Raw genomic sequence first — 17974 nt, 5'->3', positions numbered from 1 at the left:
AGCCTCGACGGGTCCGTCAGAAAGACGGGCCCAGTGCACCCGTTTTTTACAAGCTGCACAGGATCCGTCATTTCAACATTTTGACGGATCCTGTGCAGATTGTAAAAACGCAAGTGTGAAAGAAGCCTTACAGGGGCAATGCCTGACTGGCTGAAGCCTCACATAGCAAACTGTAAGAATCCGACAGTATTGATTGAAAAGCCCCAATTTAGGGCAAGTGAATGGGGCATTCCAATAACTTACTGGCACATCCTGCAAATATCAGTAAGCCCTGAGAGCATGCTGTGGATGTACAGATGCTACAGCTCGGTAGTTTTATATTGCTCACTTTAAAGAGTAACCGTCGTTTTTATTTCACAAATCAATAGTACACATGAAAATAAGTAACTTTATAATATATCTCATCAGAGAGATCTTTGTCTTTCTCTACCAGAATTGCAGTCATTATCAAAACTCTCAGTTCTGAGGTAAAATCTGTCATCTCCCATTCCGGAGATAGGAGATGGCGGCTGCTGCTAAGGTTCTATATAAAAGAGGGAGGAGCTGTCAGTAATTCCTCCCTCCTCCATAGAATTGGATCTGTAGCTGCCGCTATCTCAGTAATGGGAAAGTGTCTTCCCTAATGACAGGCTTTACCTCAGAATTTATATTTAATTTTATTTTTAAATGCATAAAATATGAAAAATGACTTGGGTTAGAGATTTTGAAGTAGTAAACTCTAGAGGCAGAAGTTGCTGACACTTGACAAGAAAACCAAGTGTAATGTTGGCTTGTGTGTTGACTGCAGTAATTGTGGGCAGAATCTGCTCTTAGGCTACTTTCACACTAGTGTCGTTTTGAAGAAAAAACGCATCCTGCAAAGTTGCCTGCAGGATGTGTTTTTTCTCCATAGACTTTCATTAGCGATGCATTGCGACGGATTGCCACATGTTGCATCCATCGTGCGACGGATGCGACTTGTTTGTGCAGTCCGTCGGGACAAAAAAAATGTTGCTTGCAACGTTTTTTTTTTTTTGTCCATCGGATCTGCTTTTTCCGACCGCGCATGCGCGGCCGGAACTCTGCCCCCTTCTCCCTGGACCTTACAATGGGGCAGCGGATGCGTTGTAAAACTGCATCCGCTGCCCCCGTTGTTGTTTTTCTTCACAGCATACGTCGCCCGACGTACTGCGATGGACCCGTACCGACACTAGTGTGAAAGTAGCCTTAGGTGTCCAATGTCCCTTCTACCCCTTGCACTGGGCTACAATAACTTGGCACCTGGGTCCCCTCCCCCCACAACCGTGAACGGGGTATGCCAAGGGATTGTCACTGCTGATGCATCCACAACATAGGAGATGCAGTCGGTGTCAGACCGCAGTCTCCATTGTCCTATTTCTGCCATATTGGCTGTGTACAAGTGCCATGCTCTGACACTTACACACCTGCAAACTAAAATGGCGGTGGGTGAAGAAAAAAATAGACAAAATTAATACAGTAAATTATATGTTTATATAATAAAAAAGATCTATTCCTTTTATAACACACTTCTTTTTACATGAATCTATGCTATATACATTAAACTATAGGCCCCCTTTCCTAACGAGGGATTACATCACACACAAGTGGTGCAAGGTGTGTACAACAGTCTTTTGGCACAAATTGTAGTAGAGTTCTGGCAGATAAAACATAGAAAATCTCTGTAATAAAGATATACTGATGTATAAAGCAACGTCTTTGTGCATTTTTTCTTAAACACGGTACGGCCTGCCATACTTCTGTAAAGGGTTACTAATGCTAAGGCAATAATTTTGTGATATGTCAGAAGTCACCTTTATTGACCTTCTTTTCTAAAGGATGAGAGAGAATCGAATAGATCAGGGGTGGGAAATTAATTTTCCTGAGGGGCCACATGAGACCCTGACTGTTGTGTAGGGCCGAACCAATAGGATGAAATTAATTCTGCTCAATATTAATATTAACATACAATTATTTTATATTAATTATAATTAATATCACTTAATATTGAGCAGAATTAAGTATGCTGACCTCCTCCTATATACTGTAAAGTCTTCCCACAATGAACATGAGACCCACATAGCCTCCCCACTTCCAGCCAAACATCCCGTACACATAAACCCCCACCACATGCTCACCTTGCTCCCGTTCCCCCGGCGCTCTGCTTCTCTGAGATGACTCCGCAGTGCACAGCTGCCGCCATAAAATGACGTCATCACGTCAACTGCCTCACATGGGCCTGCAGCCCCTCCTCCACCAATGCACTCACCACTGCCTGCATCCCGAGTATGGCGGTGACGGTGGGCACGGTGGACAGGCTTGGGAGGACCAGGTGCAGCCCGTAGGCCACTGTTTTCAGTCAATCTGCTCTCTCGGTCTGCAGGCCGGACAGGAACAGCCAGACCGGCTGTGGCCCGCTGGCCGCACTTTTCCCAGGTCCGAGAGATCATCAGTATGGGATCGGTAGGGATCCTAGAAGTGGCACCCCCATCTGTCAGCTGATAACTGCTCTGGCCAGCTCCCCATACATTACTTATGTTTTTCAATTGCCAAATCAGGAAGGTTCCACTTGTGCTGGTTAAACATTTGTAACCGTTTATCTATATGATTACCAGCCGAATTGTGCTGGGCCATGAAAGCTATGCCACCAGCCCTCATTTTACTGCCTCCTGCAATCAAAATTGCCTCAGAAAAAAACAGCATGGTTGTAAACAGAATAGGGAATGAATAGATGAAGGTTAGTTTAATTTTTTTAAGTTATTTTCTGGGTGTCTGTAGGAAGAATAATTGAGGGGGTATGTATGAAGCTGTTGAGTTTGGGTTAGGAGTACAGATGAGCAAATTTCTCGCTTATTTGACAAACTATAGCGCTTACCGAATAAGCTGCAGATGGAACCCGGATACATGGAGCGCTCCCGATAGTCAGCTGGTCAGCCGGCACTCTCCATGTATCCGGGATCCCTCTGCAGCTTATTTGGTAAGCGCTATAGCTTGCCGAACATGCCGGGATCCAAAGAAATTTGCTCACCTCTAGTTAGGAGACCTACAGGCCGTCCAGACATTGCAGTCATTACTTGGACCGTGAATGTACCACTTGTGAGATGGACACATAAGTTAATCTTTACACTGTTTTACAGGTTTGCGGAATCTGTAACCCAAAGTTCTGATTCCTCTATTTACTTGATGGTCAGAAAAAGCCTAATGTTTCCATTTATGAAGGAGTCAGTCTTGAAAAACGATGAGGCCACTTAGAACATAAAACCTTTTATAATACTATATACTAAATAACTCTTCTGAATCCCTATGAAATTCTCCAATAACAGGTTTCTTCCATAAACATGGAGTCCTTACATTTCTACCGACTCCACCCAGAACCAGCTCTGTAGTCAGTGTTGAATCCTTGGTTTTACGTTCACCAAAAGACTAATAATTTACTGTAAATAAAAATTCTACACGACCCCTGTAAAGGTACCAGGTTTTTATCATGTAGAATAATTTCATAGCTTTTTCCACCTTTACGGTTACCTATAAATTCAATGTAACAATAAACTGAAATCTTTTTGGGTGGAAACAGAAAAATAAGTAAAATAATGTGATTGCATGAATACACACAAATATACTTTGTTGCACTACCCTTTTGAATGTATTAAAGCATTCAGTCTTTTGGGGTAAGAGTCCACCAGCATGGCACGTCTAGAACTGGTGATCTTTTCCTTCTCTTCCTTGTAGTAGTTTCACATCTATTAATTTGCAAAGGCATTGTCTATGTACAGCGTCCTCTTCAGGTCAACCCACAGGTTTTCAATTAGATTTAGGTCTTGGCTCTGGCTGGGCCATTCGAAAATGTTGAATGTCTTCTCATGAAGCCATTTTTTTGTTAATTTGGAAATATACATAGGGTCGTTGTTTGTCAGGGCTGTGGAGTGGTCAGTATAAAATGGACCAACTCCTAAAATATATACGGTAATAAGTTGGGTTCAGGATGTGCTGTAAATGTTTTCATAAGAATTTGGGAAAGTGATGAAATGGCCTATAAATGTCGGTTCTGTTCCTGATCTGAGGATCTCGTCTTTCAGTGGAGATGAATCTGTGGTGCACTTTATGTACATGCTCAGTGCTGTGCAGTCAGAAGTCAGGGAAATTGAGGAGCCCCGAGTGGGTGGTTTGGCTTAGACTCCACAGACCTGATGATGTACTGTTTTTCGCAGAAGCCTGAAGGTGACCTCTCTAGTAGAAACAGGAACGGACATATTGAAGTCGGGATGCCTAGTGGAGATACTCATGCACTGCCATACACTATACACACATGTGGAAATCTAAAGATTTGTAAGCTTTCCTGGTAGATAGACTTGTATAGTTTTTCTGGTTATCCAATAGTATTGCTACTAGCACCCCCTATTTCTTACAGCGTATTAGCCACCACACCCACAGGGAATAATAGGACGTGAATACAACAAGGAGTTTCTGGTTCCATGTTGTTGTACAGTAAGATGTAGCCCTTGCCCTTTCTCCTGGGTGGGGAGGCTATTACTCATTGCTCAGTTTATGATCAAGAAACTCATTTCTGGGAAGTCCAATGTTCAAAGTAAAACTGAAAGGGTTGTCATACAGCAGATTGTAGGAGGCACAGTAGGTGGGTGACTGTGTACTTTCTGTTCTGTGTGGGCTCTGATTCAGTATACGAGCGTTCCTCAGAGTATAGATAGTCAGGTCTATATTTACTGTATCTCACATTATACAGTAGTATTGCCTTCATATACTATGACACTATGGATGCAGATACGTGACCTAGCAGTAACTTCAAGGCAGTAAAGTAGAATCCATCACTCCCATTTCAGCGTTAAGTGATTCCCGCGACTATGCCCCTGATGGCCAATGTGTGACGCCTGGTACGTCTGTGTATCTGTGCCAGATACTGCTCTTCAGCCATACTGCAGTGAATGAGGCACAGATGCACATAAAAACAATCCACTGTGCCTGGATAACCAGAAAGGGCCGTGCAGCTTACTGATGCCCAGTAGGGGTTGGACCTCTAGTGATTAATCATTGATGACCTATCCTAAGGGTAGACCATGAGTGTCATATCCCTGAAAAGCCCTTGTACTCTGCTGGGATCTTCTGCCATTTGTGACATAGACTATGAAGCATAATATGCTTGTTTCAGCTAGTTGTCCTCAAAGAGAAATAATTTTTGTGGTCACTATAAATGGCTGTCAAAATAAGTAAAGACAAAAATACTACAAAATCAGTTTCTGCGACCTGGATATTTCTTTGAACTTCACAAGGAGGCTTGGTGGCACAGGGAAGATGCCTATTCTCACGTTTCCTTGACCAGACATGGAGCGTCAGATCAGACAGGGAGTTGCATAGATAAAACAGGAGGCTGCTCTTTTGACCTCATGGAAGCTCTATCGAGATATGGGGTGCCTGGATCACTCCTGTTAATCAGCTGTTCGGCTCCGCAGCTGCATGTGTTGCGGCTGTGACATTCACAGCACATGCATGGAGAACCTGCGTGTATGACTGTCACACAGCCGCGACACATGCCGCTACGGAGCCGAACAGTTGACTACCGGGAGCGCTCCAGGTGTCCCGGGTCCCAATACAGCTTGTTCAGTAAGCGCCATAGCTTGCCGAATAAGGAGAGAGCCGACTATGTTCGCTCATCTGTACGTCATGTTCACCAAACAGCATTGCAGTCTTGGCGTTTTTTGGTTGAGCAGTAACGTTTGTATCCATTAAAACGACAAACAATGGGTTTAAAACCGACATGTTTCTGGCGAGTCACTCGCCCTTAGGGTATGTGCACACGTATTTTGGAGCTCTGCGGATTTTTCCGCAGCGGATTTGTAAAATCTGCAGGTAAAAGGCACTGCGTTTTACCTACGGAATTACTGCAGATTTATTGCGGAATAAGTGCGGATTCCACTGCGGATCCGCAGCAAAATCCACAGCGTGTGAACATAGCCTAAATCATGGTAGATTAAGAATTATTGACTTTTATTTACCTTGGATGTGCCGTCTTCCCCCTGGTTGGTTATTTTTATTAGTATTTTATTTTATTGCTTATTATTGTGCAGTTAAAACCATTAGGAATTTAGTTTTGATCTTTTACTATAAAAATTAGTAAATCATTCTGCTCCTGCTATCCAGCCCTGGTACTATGTTGACCAGCTCTCCCAAAAACTGTATGATGTCCCCAGTGCCCCCACACACAGTATGATGGCACCAGAGATCCCCATGGAGCATACCGGACCCCACTCCTCCGCATACAGTATGATGTCTCCCACAAATGAATGATGGCACCCATGCAGTATGATACCACCCACACACACACACACACACACACACACACACACACACACACACACACACACACACACACACACACAATGACCTTTCATACACCCTTACATAGAATGGTCCCCCAAACGTAGTGTGATATCCCCCCCCCCCCCCCCTCACACACACACAAGTGTATGACATTCACAACCTCCGCCATACTAGTACAGCGGAGGTTGGATCCCCTGCTTTGATGCGGGCTCCGGTGGTGAGCCCGCATCAAAGCCTGGACATGTCAGCTGTTTTGAACAGTTTCCCAGTTTGGGAATATTTTAATGAAGCTCCTTCGTCTATCGGTAAGGCAGGCATGCGTGCAAAATGCAAACGATGCAACAAAGAGATGCAAGGCCTGGTGGCGCGAATGAGGCAACATCATGAGAAGTGCAGTGATGAAGATGAGCTTCATTAAAATATTCCCAAACTGGGTCTCTTTTACGGCCTGCTGCCATTATAAGGAAAGAATGTAATAAACCTCAGATTGTACACACAAACAGATCCAGACTTGTCTGTCTGTGACTATGCTGCAGTATTGTGCTCAAAGTTTCACTTTCATTTTCTTGTCTGCTTGCCCTTCCTCCTCCTCACACTTAGATTCACATTCTTCTTGTGTTGTGCAGATCTATTCCACTCCAAACAATCAGAAACATATTGTCTAACTTCTTGGACTTGGCACTGAAGGGGTTGATTCTGTATTCATAGGTTTGTAGAACAATAGGATTAAGGTCTTTTTCTCAACTCTGTTCATGTTGTAACATTTTTGCCGTGAAGAAGAGGCTGGGACCTCTGCGGAGTCAAATTCAGTTTTGAGAACTGCGTAAGTAAAGCGAGCGTCTGATAATATAGGAGAGAAACTGCCCACTAATCCTACAGAAACCTCTGGAAGAGCATGGCATTGTGAATGTTACACATATACAGCCTTTATTCTACTGAGTTAAACAACTCGGCTTTATCTCATGATGGAAGAACCTTTGGATGGTAAAATATTTTCCTCAAAAAGCAGTTTATTGAAAAAAATCCGATTTAAATAAAAAAAATCCGATTTAAATAAAAAAAAATCCGATTTAAATAAAAAAAATCCGATTTTTTTTTTTTTTTTTTTTTTTTTTCTTTTTTTTTTAAATCATTGATTTTTATCCACCCTGGGTTCAGGTCTGGTGAATGGGCTGCCCATGACAGGGATTTGATGTGGTGGTCCTTCATCTCCACCTTGATTGACCTAGCTGTGTGGCATGGCGCATTGTCCTGCTGGAAAAAACAGTCCTCCAGAGTTGGGGAACATTGCCTGAGCAGAAGGAACCTACTGTTTTTCCAGGATAACCTTGTGTGCGGCTTGATTCATACGTCTTTCAGAAAGGGCAACCTGTCCAATTCCAGCCTTGCTGAAGCATCCCCAGATCAATACCGATGCACCCACTGTGAAATTTGGTGGAGGAAGACACCGTGGCTTGTACGCCTCTCCAGGTCTCTGTTTAACCATTAGACGACCAGGAGTTGATCTGGGGATGATCAAGGTCAATCAAGGTGTGGAAGAAGGACCACCACATCTAATCCCTGTCATGGGCAGCCCAATCTCCAGACCTGAACCCCTGTGAAAACCTATGGAATGTAATCAAAGGAAGATGGATAGTCGCAAGCCATCAACCAAAGAAGAGCTGCTTAAATGTTTGTACCAGGAGTGGCATAAGGTCACCCAAAAGCAGTATGAAAGAACGGTGGAAAGCATGTCAAGACGCATGAAAGCTGGGATTAAAAATCATGGTTATTCCACAAAATATTGATTTCTGAACTCTTCCTGAGATAAAACATTAGTATTGTTGTTTCTAAATTATTATGAACTTGTCGTGTTTTTTTTTTTTTTGCATTATTTGAGGTCTGTAAGCATTGGTTTTTTTTTTGTGTGTGTTTTTTTTTTTTTTTTTTGTTTTGACCATTTCTCATTTTCAGAAAATAAATACAACATTTTCAGGAGTTTTATAGAATAAAAGAACGTTTTACTCAAAAATATACCTATAAAGAGAAAGATCAGATAAACTGAAAATTTTGCAGTGGTCTATTAATTTTTGCCAGAGCTGTATATACTCTATGCATTTGCACTTTATACTTTTTATGGGAGCACTGTCAGTTCCCCTGGACATCTGGACTAACCTATAGATTTTCCAACACACCGGTCGGTACCTGTGCACTTATATATCCTTTTTGTATTGAAATTTATACCTCCTAAACACCACTAGGTGGTAATATTGTCCTTTTTTTGGAGACTATAAGTGATGTATATGTGCATGTGTCTGCTTTCCGCATGCATGAATGCAATTATAATGTATTGATCATTTCGCATAAAATGCATGTATTCTATACGTATACCAGTCTGCAATATATCTCTTTTGTTAACTGTTTTTATACCTATACCTGTTTTTATATGTTGAAAGAAAGATTTCTTGCTTTAATATAAATGCTTTCTATGGGAGTATTTTCGTAGGTTCTCTCGGAAAACAAAAATAGATCTAGGCAGGAAAAAATAACCATTTGACCATTTTGACTGCCTAATTCATGACTAGTGTGCACCATTTTGAAGAATTTAATATCATAAAGCCAAAAAGGATAGTGATATTAAGAACATTATTATTATTATTATTATTATTTATATAGCGCCATTAATTTCATGGTGCTGTACATGAGAAAGGGGTTATAGATATCGTTTTCACTAAACAAATTTACAATGACCGACTGGTATAGAGGGGAGAGGACCCTGTCCTTGTGGACTTACATTCTATGGGATAGTGGGGAAGAGACAGAAGGTCGGGGGTGGTTGGTGAGGCAGCAGCTCTGGTGGTGGTGGTGAGATGGCAGCTGTGGTGGTGAGACGGCAGCTCTGGTGGTGGTGAGTCGGCCGAATGGTTATTGCAGGTTGTAGACTTTCCTGAAGAGATGGATTTTCAGGTTCCGTCTGAAGGATCTGTGCGTGGTGGATAACCGGACGTGTTGGGGCACGGAATTCGAGAGGATGGGGATATTCGGGAAAAGTCTTGGAGGCGGTTGTGTGAGGAACGAATAAGTGTGGAGGAGTGTAGGATGTCTTGGGAGGATCGAAGATTACGTGAGGGAAGATATTGGGAGATTAGTTCAGAGATATAGGGAGGGGACAGGTTGTGGATGGCTTTGTAGATCAGTGTTAGTAGTTTGAACTGGATTCGTTGGGGAATTGGGAGCCAGTGGAGGGATTTGCAGAGGGGAGAAGCAGGAGAGGAGAGAGGTGGATTAGCCAGGCAGCAGAGTTGAGGACAGACTGGAGTGGTGCAAGAGAGTTAGCGGGGAGGCCACAGAGGAGGGTGTTGCAGTAGTCGAAGCGGGAGATGATGAGGGCATGCACCAGAGTTTTAGTAGATTGTGGGCGGAGGAAGGGACGGATTCTGGCAATATTTTTGAGTTGGAGGCGACAGAAGGTGGCAAGAATTTGGACGTTTGATTTGAAGGACAGGGCAGAGTCGAGTGTTACTCCTAGGCAGCGGATTTCAGGTGCGGGAGAGAGCGTGATGTCGTTTACCATAATAGATAGATCAGGTAGGGGGGATAAGCGAGATGGGGGGAAAGATGATGAGTTTGGTTTTGACGACATTGAGTTTGAGGAAGCGAGAGGAGAAGGAGGATGTGGCTGACAGACACTCGGGGATTCTGGACAGCAGAGAGGTGACATCTGGGCCAGAGAGGTAGATCTGAGTGTTGTCAGCATACAGGTGGTACTCGAAGCCATGAGACTTTGAGTTGTCCTAGGCCAAGGGTATAGATGGGGAAAAAAGTAGGGGTCCTAGGACAGAGCCTTGAGGGACGGGATGAGGAGGTAGTGTGGGAGTTTGAAACGCTAAACGTGCGGTCGGAAAGGTATGAGGCAATCCAGGACAGGGCAAGGTCTTTGATGCCAAGGGAAATAAACTTCGTTAGGGAAACTCATTAACTGAAAATAAAGGTTAAACAATCACCACAACACTGATTTCATCATCCAAGGTATCATTTTAATCAGTAGAACGGTGCCAACCGGACACGGTCTGTAGGTTACTCAACACAATCCTGCTGATGTTCACTTTAAGGTCAGGACTTTGACTAGGCCACTTTAAAGATTTAATTTTGTTTTTCTTAAGCCATTCAGAGGTGGACTTGCTGGTTTTGGATCATTGTCCTGCTGCATAACCCACTTGTTCTTCAGCTTGTCACAAACGGATGACTGCGGATCTCCTTCAGGATTTTTTGGTAGACAGCAGAATTAATGGTTCCATTTAGCACAGCAAGTCTTCCAAGTCCAGGAGCTGCCAAACAGCCTCAGACTATCACATTACCACCACCATATTTTACTGTTGGTTTGATGTTCCTTTTCTGAAATGCTTGTGTTACTTCTACGCCGGATGTAATGGGACATACACCTTAGAAAAAGTTAAACTTTTGTCTCATCAGTCAATGATAGTCCCAAAGGTCTTGGGGATCATTAAGATGTTATTTGGCAAAACTGAGACAAGCTTTTTTTATGTTCTTATTTCTCAACAGTAGTTTTCATTTTGGAACTCTGCCATGCAGGTCTTTTTTTGCGCAGTCTTTCTTGTAGTGGAGTCATGAACACTGAACTTCACTGAGGAAGTGAGGCCTGCAGTTCTTTGGATGTTATGGGGTCTTTTGTGACTTCTTGGATGAGTCGTTGCTGCGCTATTGGGATTATTTTGGTCAGCGAGACACTCCTGGAAAGGTTAACCACTGTTCCATGTTTTCGTATTTGTGGATAATGGCTCTCACTGTGGCTTGCTGATGTCCCAGTGCATTTTAAGTGGCTTTATAGCCTGTTCCAGACTAATAGATCTCAATTACTTTGTTTCTAATTTGTTCCAGAATTTCTTTGAAATGTGGCATGATGTTAGCTTTTGAGGATCTTTTGATCTACTTCACTTTGTCAGGCATGTCCTATTTAATTGATTTCTTTGAGAACAGGTGTTGCAGTTGTCAGGCTTGGGTGTGGCTAAGGGATTTGAACTCCTCTTCCCAAATATGTGATTAACCACAGTTTAAACAAATTAAGTGGGGGCACAATCACGTTTTCACACAGTGCTCTGTAGGTTTGGATTTTTTTCCCTTCATAATAGACCTTCATTAAAAAATTGCATTTTGTGTTTACTTGTGTTATGTGTCTAGTATTTACATTTGTTTGGTGATCTGAAACATTTCATTGTGACAAACGTGCATAAAAATTGGAAATCAGGAATGGGCAAACACTTTTTTTTCACACAACTCTAAATGCAGCTTTCTTGTGCCGCCTATCATCCGTCTCATTGTTTGGTGGCTATATCATAAATGCCATGAGCTGCTGTTTGACAACGTACATTATGATGGGCAGCACGGTGGCGCAGTGGATAGCACAGCAGCCTTGCAGCGCTGGGGTCCTGGGTTCAAACCCCACTAATCTGTAAAGCGTTTGTATATTCTCTCCGTGTTTGCGTGGGTTTCCTCCGGGTACTCCAAAGACATACTGATAGGGAATTTAGATTGTGAGCCCCAACGGGGACAGCGACGATAATGTGTGCAACATGTAAAGCGCTGCGGAATATGTTAGCGCTATATAAAAATAAAGATTATTATTATGATACTGTATGATAGGAGAGTTCTCTGTCTTATGTTGCTGCCTTTATGGGCTTATTGAAACTTTTATTGTTATGCAGGTGTCCTAATAAACACAGTCCCAGCCATATAGCCAGAAAGATGAGTGCAGAGGGGAGTAAGAACGTTTATGAAGAAAGCGATAATCTACAGGGAAATTCAGGAACTTCGCATAAGGATCACAACTTAAACAACCAAACAAAGAAGGACAAACCAAGATCTTCAGCAAATGACAATGATTTCAATAGTTTGGATGTTGTTGCCACATCAAGTGAATCCCCAGAAGACTCTCTGACTTCTAGCCTCAAGCCTTCCATTGATAGTCCAGGTGGAAACCCAGTATGTACCCCTGAAGAGCATGAACCATGTGAAGCCAAAGAGTCCGGAGCCCAGGAAAGTGACTCTGACTCTGCTGTCGTTGATGATTTGATTGACTTGACGGCATCCCCTGAGTCAGCTGTAAACCATAGTGATGGGCTGGGAGAGAAACCACCCGAGAGTTGTGAAAAGAAAGAGGATCCAGTAGCTGCATCCAACAAAAAACAAGAAAATGAACGGAAAAAAGCCACCCAAAGAATTGCGACCTTGGGTGGACATGTTACCAGAGAAAGAGAGTCTGACAATATGAGGTAAAGCCTGCAGTTCTTGCTACTAATAGACTTGTCTGCGTGTGTACGAGTGTCACTAATATTATGTATTCCACCCAAACCTATGAACACAATCATCTTTAAAACAGTAGGTCACGCACAAGTGGGCAATCTGGTGAGATATCGCCATAATCCACACATTACTCTAGTTTTCCTGTGTAACGGCCTGTGCACACCCACCTATTGAGGGTTTCTGGGGGTCACGTGTGCACAGCTGCTAGTGTCAGTGGCTGGATTCTCATTCATTATCACAACATTGATCCCACAAAAGTTGGTAAGGATTTGGGGCCCGTAATAATTCAATATTTCAGCAGGAGGCACATGGTTGCCCCTGCAAAAAAAAACCTGTTACATCTCCTCAGCAAAGCAGTAACATAAATGTCGGTGCAAAGCAGGATAATGAACCTTGGCAGGAGCACACATCCCAAATAGATCTGCCCTAATGAATCACAGCAGTAAGTACAAAAGCCGGGCTCAGTGTGTCTGCCCGAGTATTAGGACAGCACCAGACAGAAGCCTTAGTGCAGCTCTGTGATTCACAAGTCTATCTATGGGCTGCTCAGAAGGCACCAGCAAAATTGGGCTGCCCTGGTCCAGTGCCCAGATGTCAGCCACACCACCTGGCATCCTGGGTGTCTCCTGCCTAGTGGCTGAGCTTCACACTGCGTCATGAGCCCAAAATGCTGGGCACAGAAGTGAGCACTGCCCTGGGGCAGCACAAATCTTTTTACCTAACTCCATCTCTTGTCACTGAATGGAACAAGGTGCCATCCGGCCCCTGCTGAGCAGAAACACCAGCCAAAGCCGTGCCCCCACCTAGCAGACTGCTACACGGGCACAATGCGCCATGCTTATTTCATTAACTTTACCTCAGAATATATACATTATGTATGTATGTATGTATGTATGCATGCGTGTATGTATTTACATTTGTCCCTTTTTTTTTTTTTAACGAATTGTGTAATTAAGGCTTTCTCGGCCTATTGGGGGATATTAATGTGTGTGGAACCATTTTATTTATTTTTTTTTTTTTTTGAGGTATTGATCTATTAAAAATACAACATTGTCAGAGGGAGGCCATAGACAACTATGGTGGAGTGACCGTACGCTCTTTCATGGATCATTTTCGGGTGTGTATTCATGCAGTAGGTGTGGACGCCCAAAAAATGATGCATGTTCGGACACATTCACTTTGTCATCACCAAAGCACCCTAATGCACCACTGTCACTGGAGAAAGTTACATGCACCCGCTCATCGTACACAGAAATGGCTAACTATATATTACATGTCCATTCTGGGTGCAACAGAGCAAAAAGTCCAAACAAATAGATGTCTTCGTATATTCCTCAGTGTTTGCAGTGACAATATATATTGTTAAAGTAGCAAACGTGTGTGTGTGTGTGTGTGTGTAAATCACCACTAGAATCCTCTTGATTCATTTGTATATGGAGTCATAGTGTGAAAATATTTTATTTAGGTGATTGAAGGATTCAACTTGTCAGACTTCCATTGGCTGACTTCTGTGTTGTGCGGGAGATGAGCCTGTGTCCGTGACTTTCTTGTAGAGAGAGCACATATGTGCCCTCTGCTGAGCTTTCCAGTGAATGGTAGATGGCTGTCAGCCGGGAAGTCATTTAACTAAAACTTAATGGAGTATGGAGGCTTTAGGGTATGTGCGCTCCATCTAAAGCTCTGCCGGGCTTTTGTACGCGCGGTGATTCCGCATGTGTTCATTGAACCGTGCGGAATCACCGCATCCTATACATAGACTGATATTTATTTTGCAGGGACTGAGCGTCTCCGCAAGATAGACATGCTGCGGTCTAGAAAGACGCGCCGCATGCCAGTCCCCACAAGGGAAGCCGGAGGCATCCCTGCATGCATAGTGGAGATGGGGTTTCATAACATCCCATCCACTATACCATAACATCAGGCTGTTGCGGCTGTGCGCAGCGTCCAATCCGCAGCATTTACTGACCGTGGGAACATACCTTAGAGTTTGCCTTCCCAGATCTCTAGAAGCCCACTTGGCCCAGTGGGTCCTGTGTAGCTCTCCAGCCTTGTGTGGCACTGATACCGGTCTTGGTTAGTGTTTGTTTCTTAACTGCAGAATTACCTATTATATATTATCATTAATATTTCCTTAGGATGTCTAATTTGTTTTTCAATACTGAAATTATTGCCAATGTGGTGGTCCCTCCAGTTACATAACAATTTCACCATTAAAAAAAAAAAAGCCACTTTCTCAAACTCTGCTACTCAGTACTGACAGGGAAATATTCTGTGCCTCCTTGCTCATTGTGCTGCCTTTTTTCTCCGCCTTTTTGTTTCTGCCTATCAATGACCATTTAATTGTGTGGTTTACGGCTGCATTTAAATGAATTGGCTGCAGTAGTCATGGCAGGATCTGGCCACTGCAGCTACAGGCAGATGATGGCTGTGTAAGGCTACTTTCACACTGGCGGTTTTTTTTTTTAATACGTCGCAATTCGTCGTTTAGGGGGAAAAAAACGCATCCTGCAAAGTTGTTTGCAGGATGCGTTTTTGCCCCATAGTTACATTACCGACGCATTGCGACGTATTGACACGTCGCAACCGTCTTGCGACGGTTGCGCCGTGTTGTGGCGGACCGCCGGGAGCAAAAAACTTTAAATGTAACGTTTTTTGCAGCCGACGGACCTCTTTTTCCGACCGCACATGCGCGGCCGGAACTCCGCCCCCACCTCCGGGCAGCGGATGCGCCGGAGAAATGCATCCGCTGCCTTCGTTGTGCGGCACAACAAACGCTAGCGTCGGAATCTCGGCCCGACGCAATGCGACGGGCCGAATCCGACGCTAGTGTGAAAGTAGCCTAACATGGTGAGTCTGCTGTACATACAAGAATGCTACATGCGAAGATGTTTATTAATAAAAACAAGTGATGAATAAAAGTGCTCTGATAATAATGATCATGGTCGGGTGTTATGCGAGTATTTTTGGACGTGCTCGGATAGTATGCTCAAGTCCCTGCGGCTGTGTGATTCATGGCTGTTAGACAGCCTCCACACATGCTGGATTGCCTGCTCATTAGAGAATCCCGATATGTGCTGCGGATCTCTCGGGGTATGTTTCCACGTTCAGTAAATGCAGCGTCTTTGACGCTGCATTTTTCCGCAGCGTCAAAAACGCAACGTCCAGATGTTACAGCATAGTGGAGGGGATTTAATGAAATCCCGTCTCCACTATGCAGGAAAAAAACGCATGCGTTTTTGCCGCGAAAACGCACATGCGGCCCCTTTTTTTTCAGAATGCAGCATGTTGTTACAATGAGCAAAACACGCAAGAACACCGCAGGTGACCTGCCAGTGACCTCAGGTGCAGATTTGGTCAGGATTTTACCTGCATAAAATCCTGACCAAATCCTGAAGCAAGCCTGAACGTGGACACATACCCTAACAGCCACAAAACATGCAGCTGCAGAGACTTGAACATATTATGTGAGCACATCCGAGATACTCTGATAACACCCGAGCATAATCGGATAACGCGGTATCTGAGCACGTTTGCGCATTGCTAAAAATGAACTAATGTTTTCAATCAGGTCTTGACTTAAAATACATACACGTTGCGGCAATTTCCCTTAATTACGGTATATGTTGAACCCAGCTGGTTTACTTGTATGGTGTTGATGCATGCTGCAGTACAGAGATTTCTATAATTCCAGACTTGCTTACCGAATAGATCATAGTTGCATACTACATAGAAACCATAGCAGAAGTCTTAATTGGTCTCCAGCCTCCCCCCCCCCAAAAAAAAAAAAAAAAAATCACATCTCACACCTTTTGCAACCCTAAAAAGTAATTTTGCCCCTATTGAAGCCTCTTACTGTATCCACCAACTAAGATACCCCTTTCATGGCATGATGCCCTTCAAACACAATGATACCCCCCCACAGTGAATTCCTCCACCCCCGCGCAAAGTATGATGGCCCTTCACACGATATGCTGGCCCTCATTACAGTATAATGGGCCAGAAACCACTCTCCACACAGTATAACTGCCCTCCCAAACAGAATAGTGGCCCCCCACATAGCCCTCCAAATAGTATAATTTCCACACAATGTACTTATTGATTTAAAATAAAACCCTCTCCGTTTCCCCCCACTGCCCTGGTCTCTGCAGCATGTGGTCTGTAGCTGTCTACAACGGATGGGATTTAATGATGGGGTGTGTTGGGAAGAAACCAGAGCCTAGCAGCTCATCATTGCCCGAGGACACCGCCTGTCACAGGACAAGGTTTCAGGAACCACTCCTAGAGAAATGTGGTATTACATGGACCAAATCCATGGACAGTCATGTAATCCATGGCCAGTGCCCCAAAGCTGGAGCTGCGCTTTCCAGTAGATGGATATAGGGGGACTCTGATCCTGGCAATCCCCTGTATGGCGTTCTTGTGCTTTAATAGGACAGTAGGATAGGTCCTGCCCACAGCCGTCCATTGTTCCTCAGATCCTGGCACTCCCCTGTATTGCGTTCTTGTGCTTTAATAGGACAGTAGGATAGGTCCTGCCCACAGCCGTCCATTGTTCCTCAGATCCTGGCACTCCCCTGTATGGCGTTCTTGTGCTTTAATAGGACTTTAGGATAGGTCCTGCCCACAGCCGTCCATTGTTCCTCAGATCCTGGCACTCCCCTGTATTGCGTTCTTGTGCTTTAATAGGACAGTAGGATAGGTCCTGCCCACAGCCGTCCATTGTTCCTCAGATCCTGGCACTCCCCTGTATTGCGTTCTTGTGCTTTAATAGGACAGTAGGATAGGTCCTGCCCACAGCCGTCCATTGTTCCTCAGATCCTGGCACTCCCCTGTATTGCGTTCTTGTGCTTTAATAGGACAGTAGGATAGGTCCTGCCCACAGCCGTCCATTGTTCCTCAGATCCTGGCACTCCCCTGTATGGCGTTCTTGTGCTTTAATAGGACTTTAGGATAGGTCCTGCCCACAGCCGTCCATTGTTCCTCAGATCCTGGCACTCCCCTGTATTGCGTTCTTGTGCTTTAATAGGACAGTAGGATAGGTCCTGCCCACAGCCGTCCATTGTTCCTCAGATCCTGGCACTCCCCTGTATTGCGTTCTTGTGCTTTAATAGGACAGTAGGATAGGTCCTGCCCACAGCCGTCCATTGTTCCTCAGATCCTGGCACTCCCCTGTATGGCGTTCTTGTGCTTTAATAGGACAGTAGGATAGGTCCTGCCCACAGCCGTCCATTGTTCCTCTGAGCTCAGTAATGATTTTTACTTTATCAGTAAATGAAGGTAGACTTCTGATGGTGGGGAATATTGTGATTTATGTGCACTTTTATCTTCATTAATTAACAAATTT

General features: G+C 44.0%; 1 protein-coding gene across 3 annotated transcripts in view; it reads left to right on the top strand.

Annotated features, from left to right (window-relative positions):
- PARG (poly(ADP-ribose) glycohydrolase) overlaps positions 1-17974 on the top strand; it is a 217060-nt gene that overhangs the window by 37605 nt on the left and 161481 nt on the right. The window contains exon 3 of one of the 3 annotated variants that reach the window (XM_069753148.1): positions 12033-12599. The exons of the other annotated variants lie outside the window; for them this stretch is intronic. Within the exon in view, the coding sequence (XP_069609249.1) occupies positions 12033-12599 (567 nt within the window). The remainder of the gene's footprint in view (positions 1-12032; positions 12600-17974) is intronic. 3 annotated transcript variants of the gene reach the window in all.

This window comes from Ranitomeya imitator, chromosome 2 (genome assembly GCF_032444005.1).
Source record: "Ranitomeya imitator isolate aRanImi1 chromosome 2, aRanImi1.pri, whole genome shotgun sequence".
Lineage (NCBI taxonomy): Eukaryota > Metazoa > Chordata > Amphibia > Anura > Dendrobatidae > Ranitomeya > Ranitomeya imitator.
Note: the sequence above shows the minus strand (reverse complement) of the source record. Positions and strands in the feature narration are given on the sequence as shown.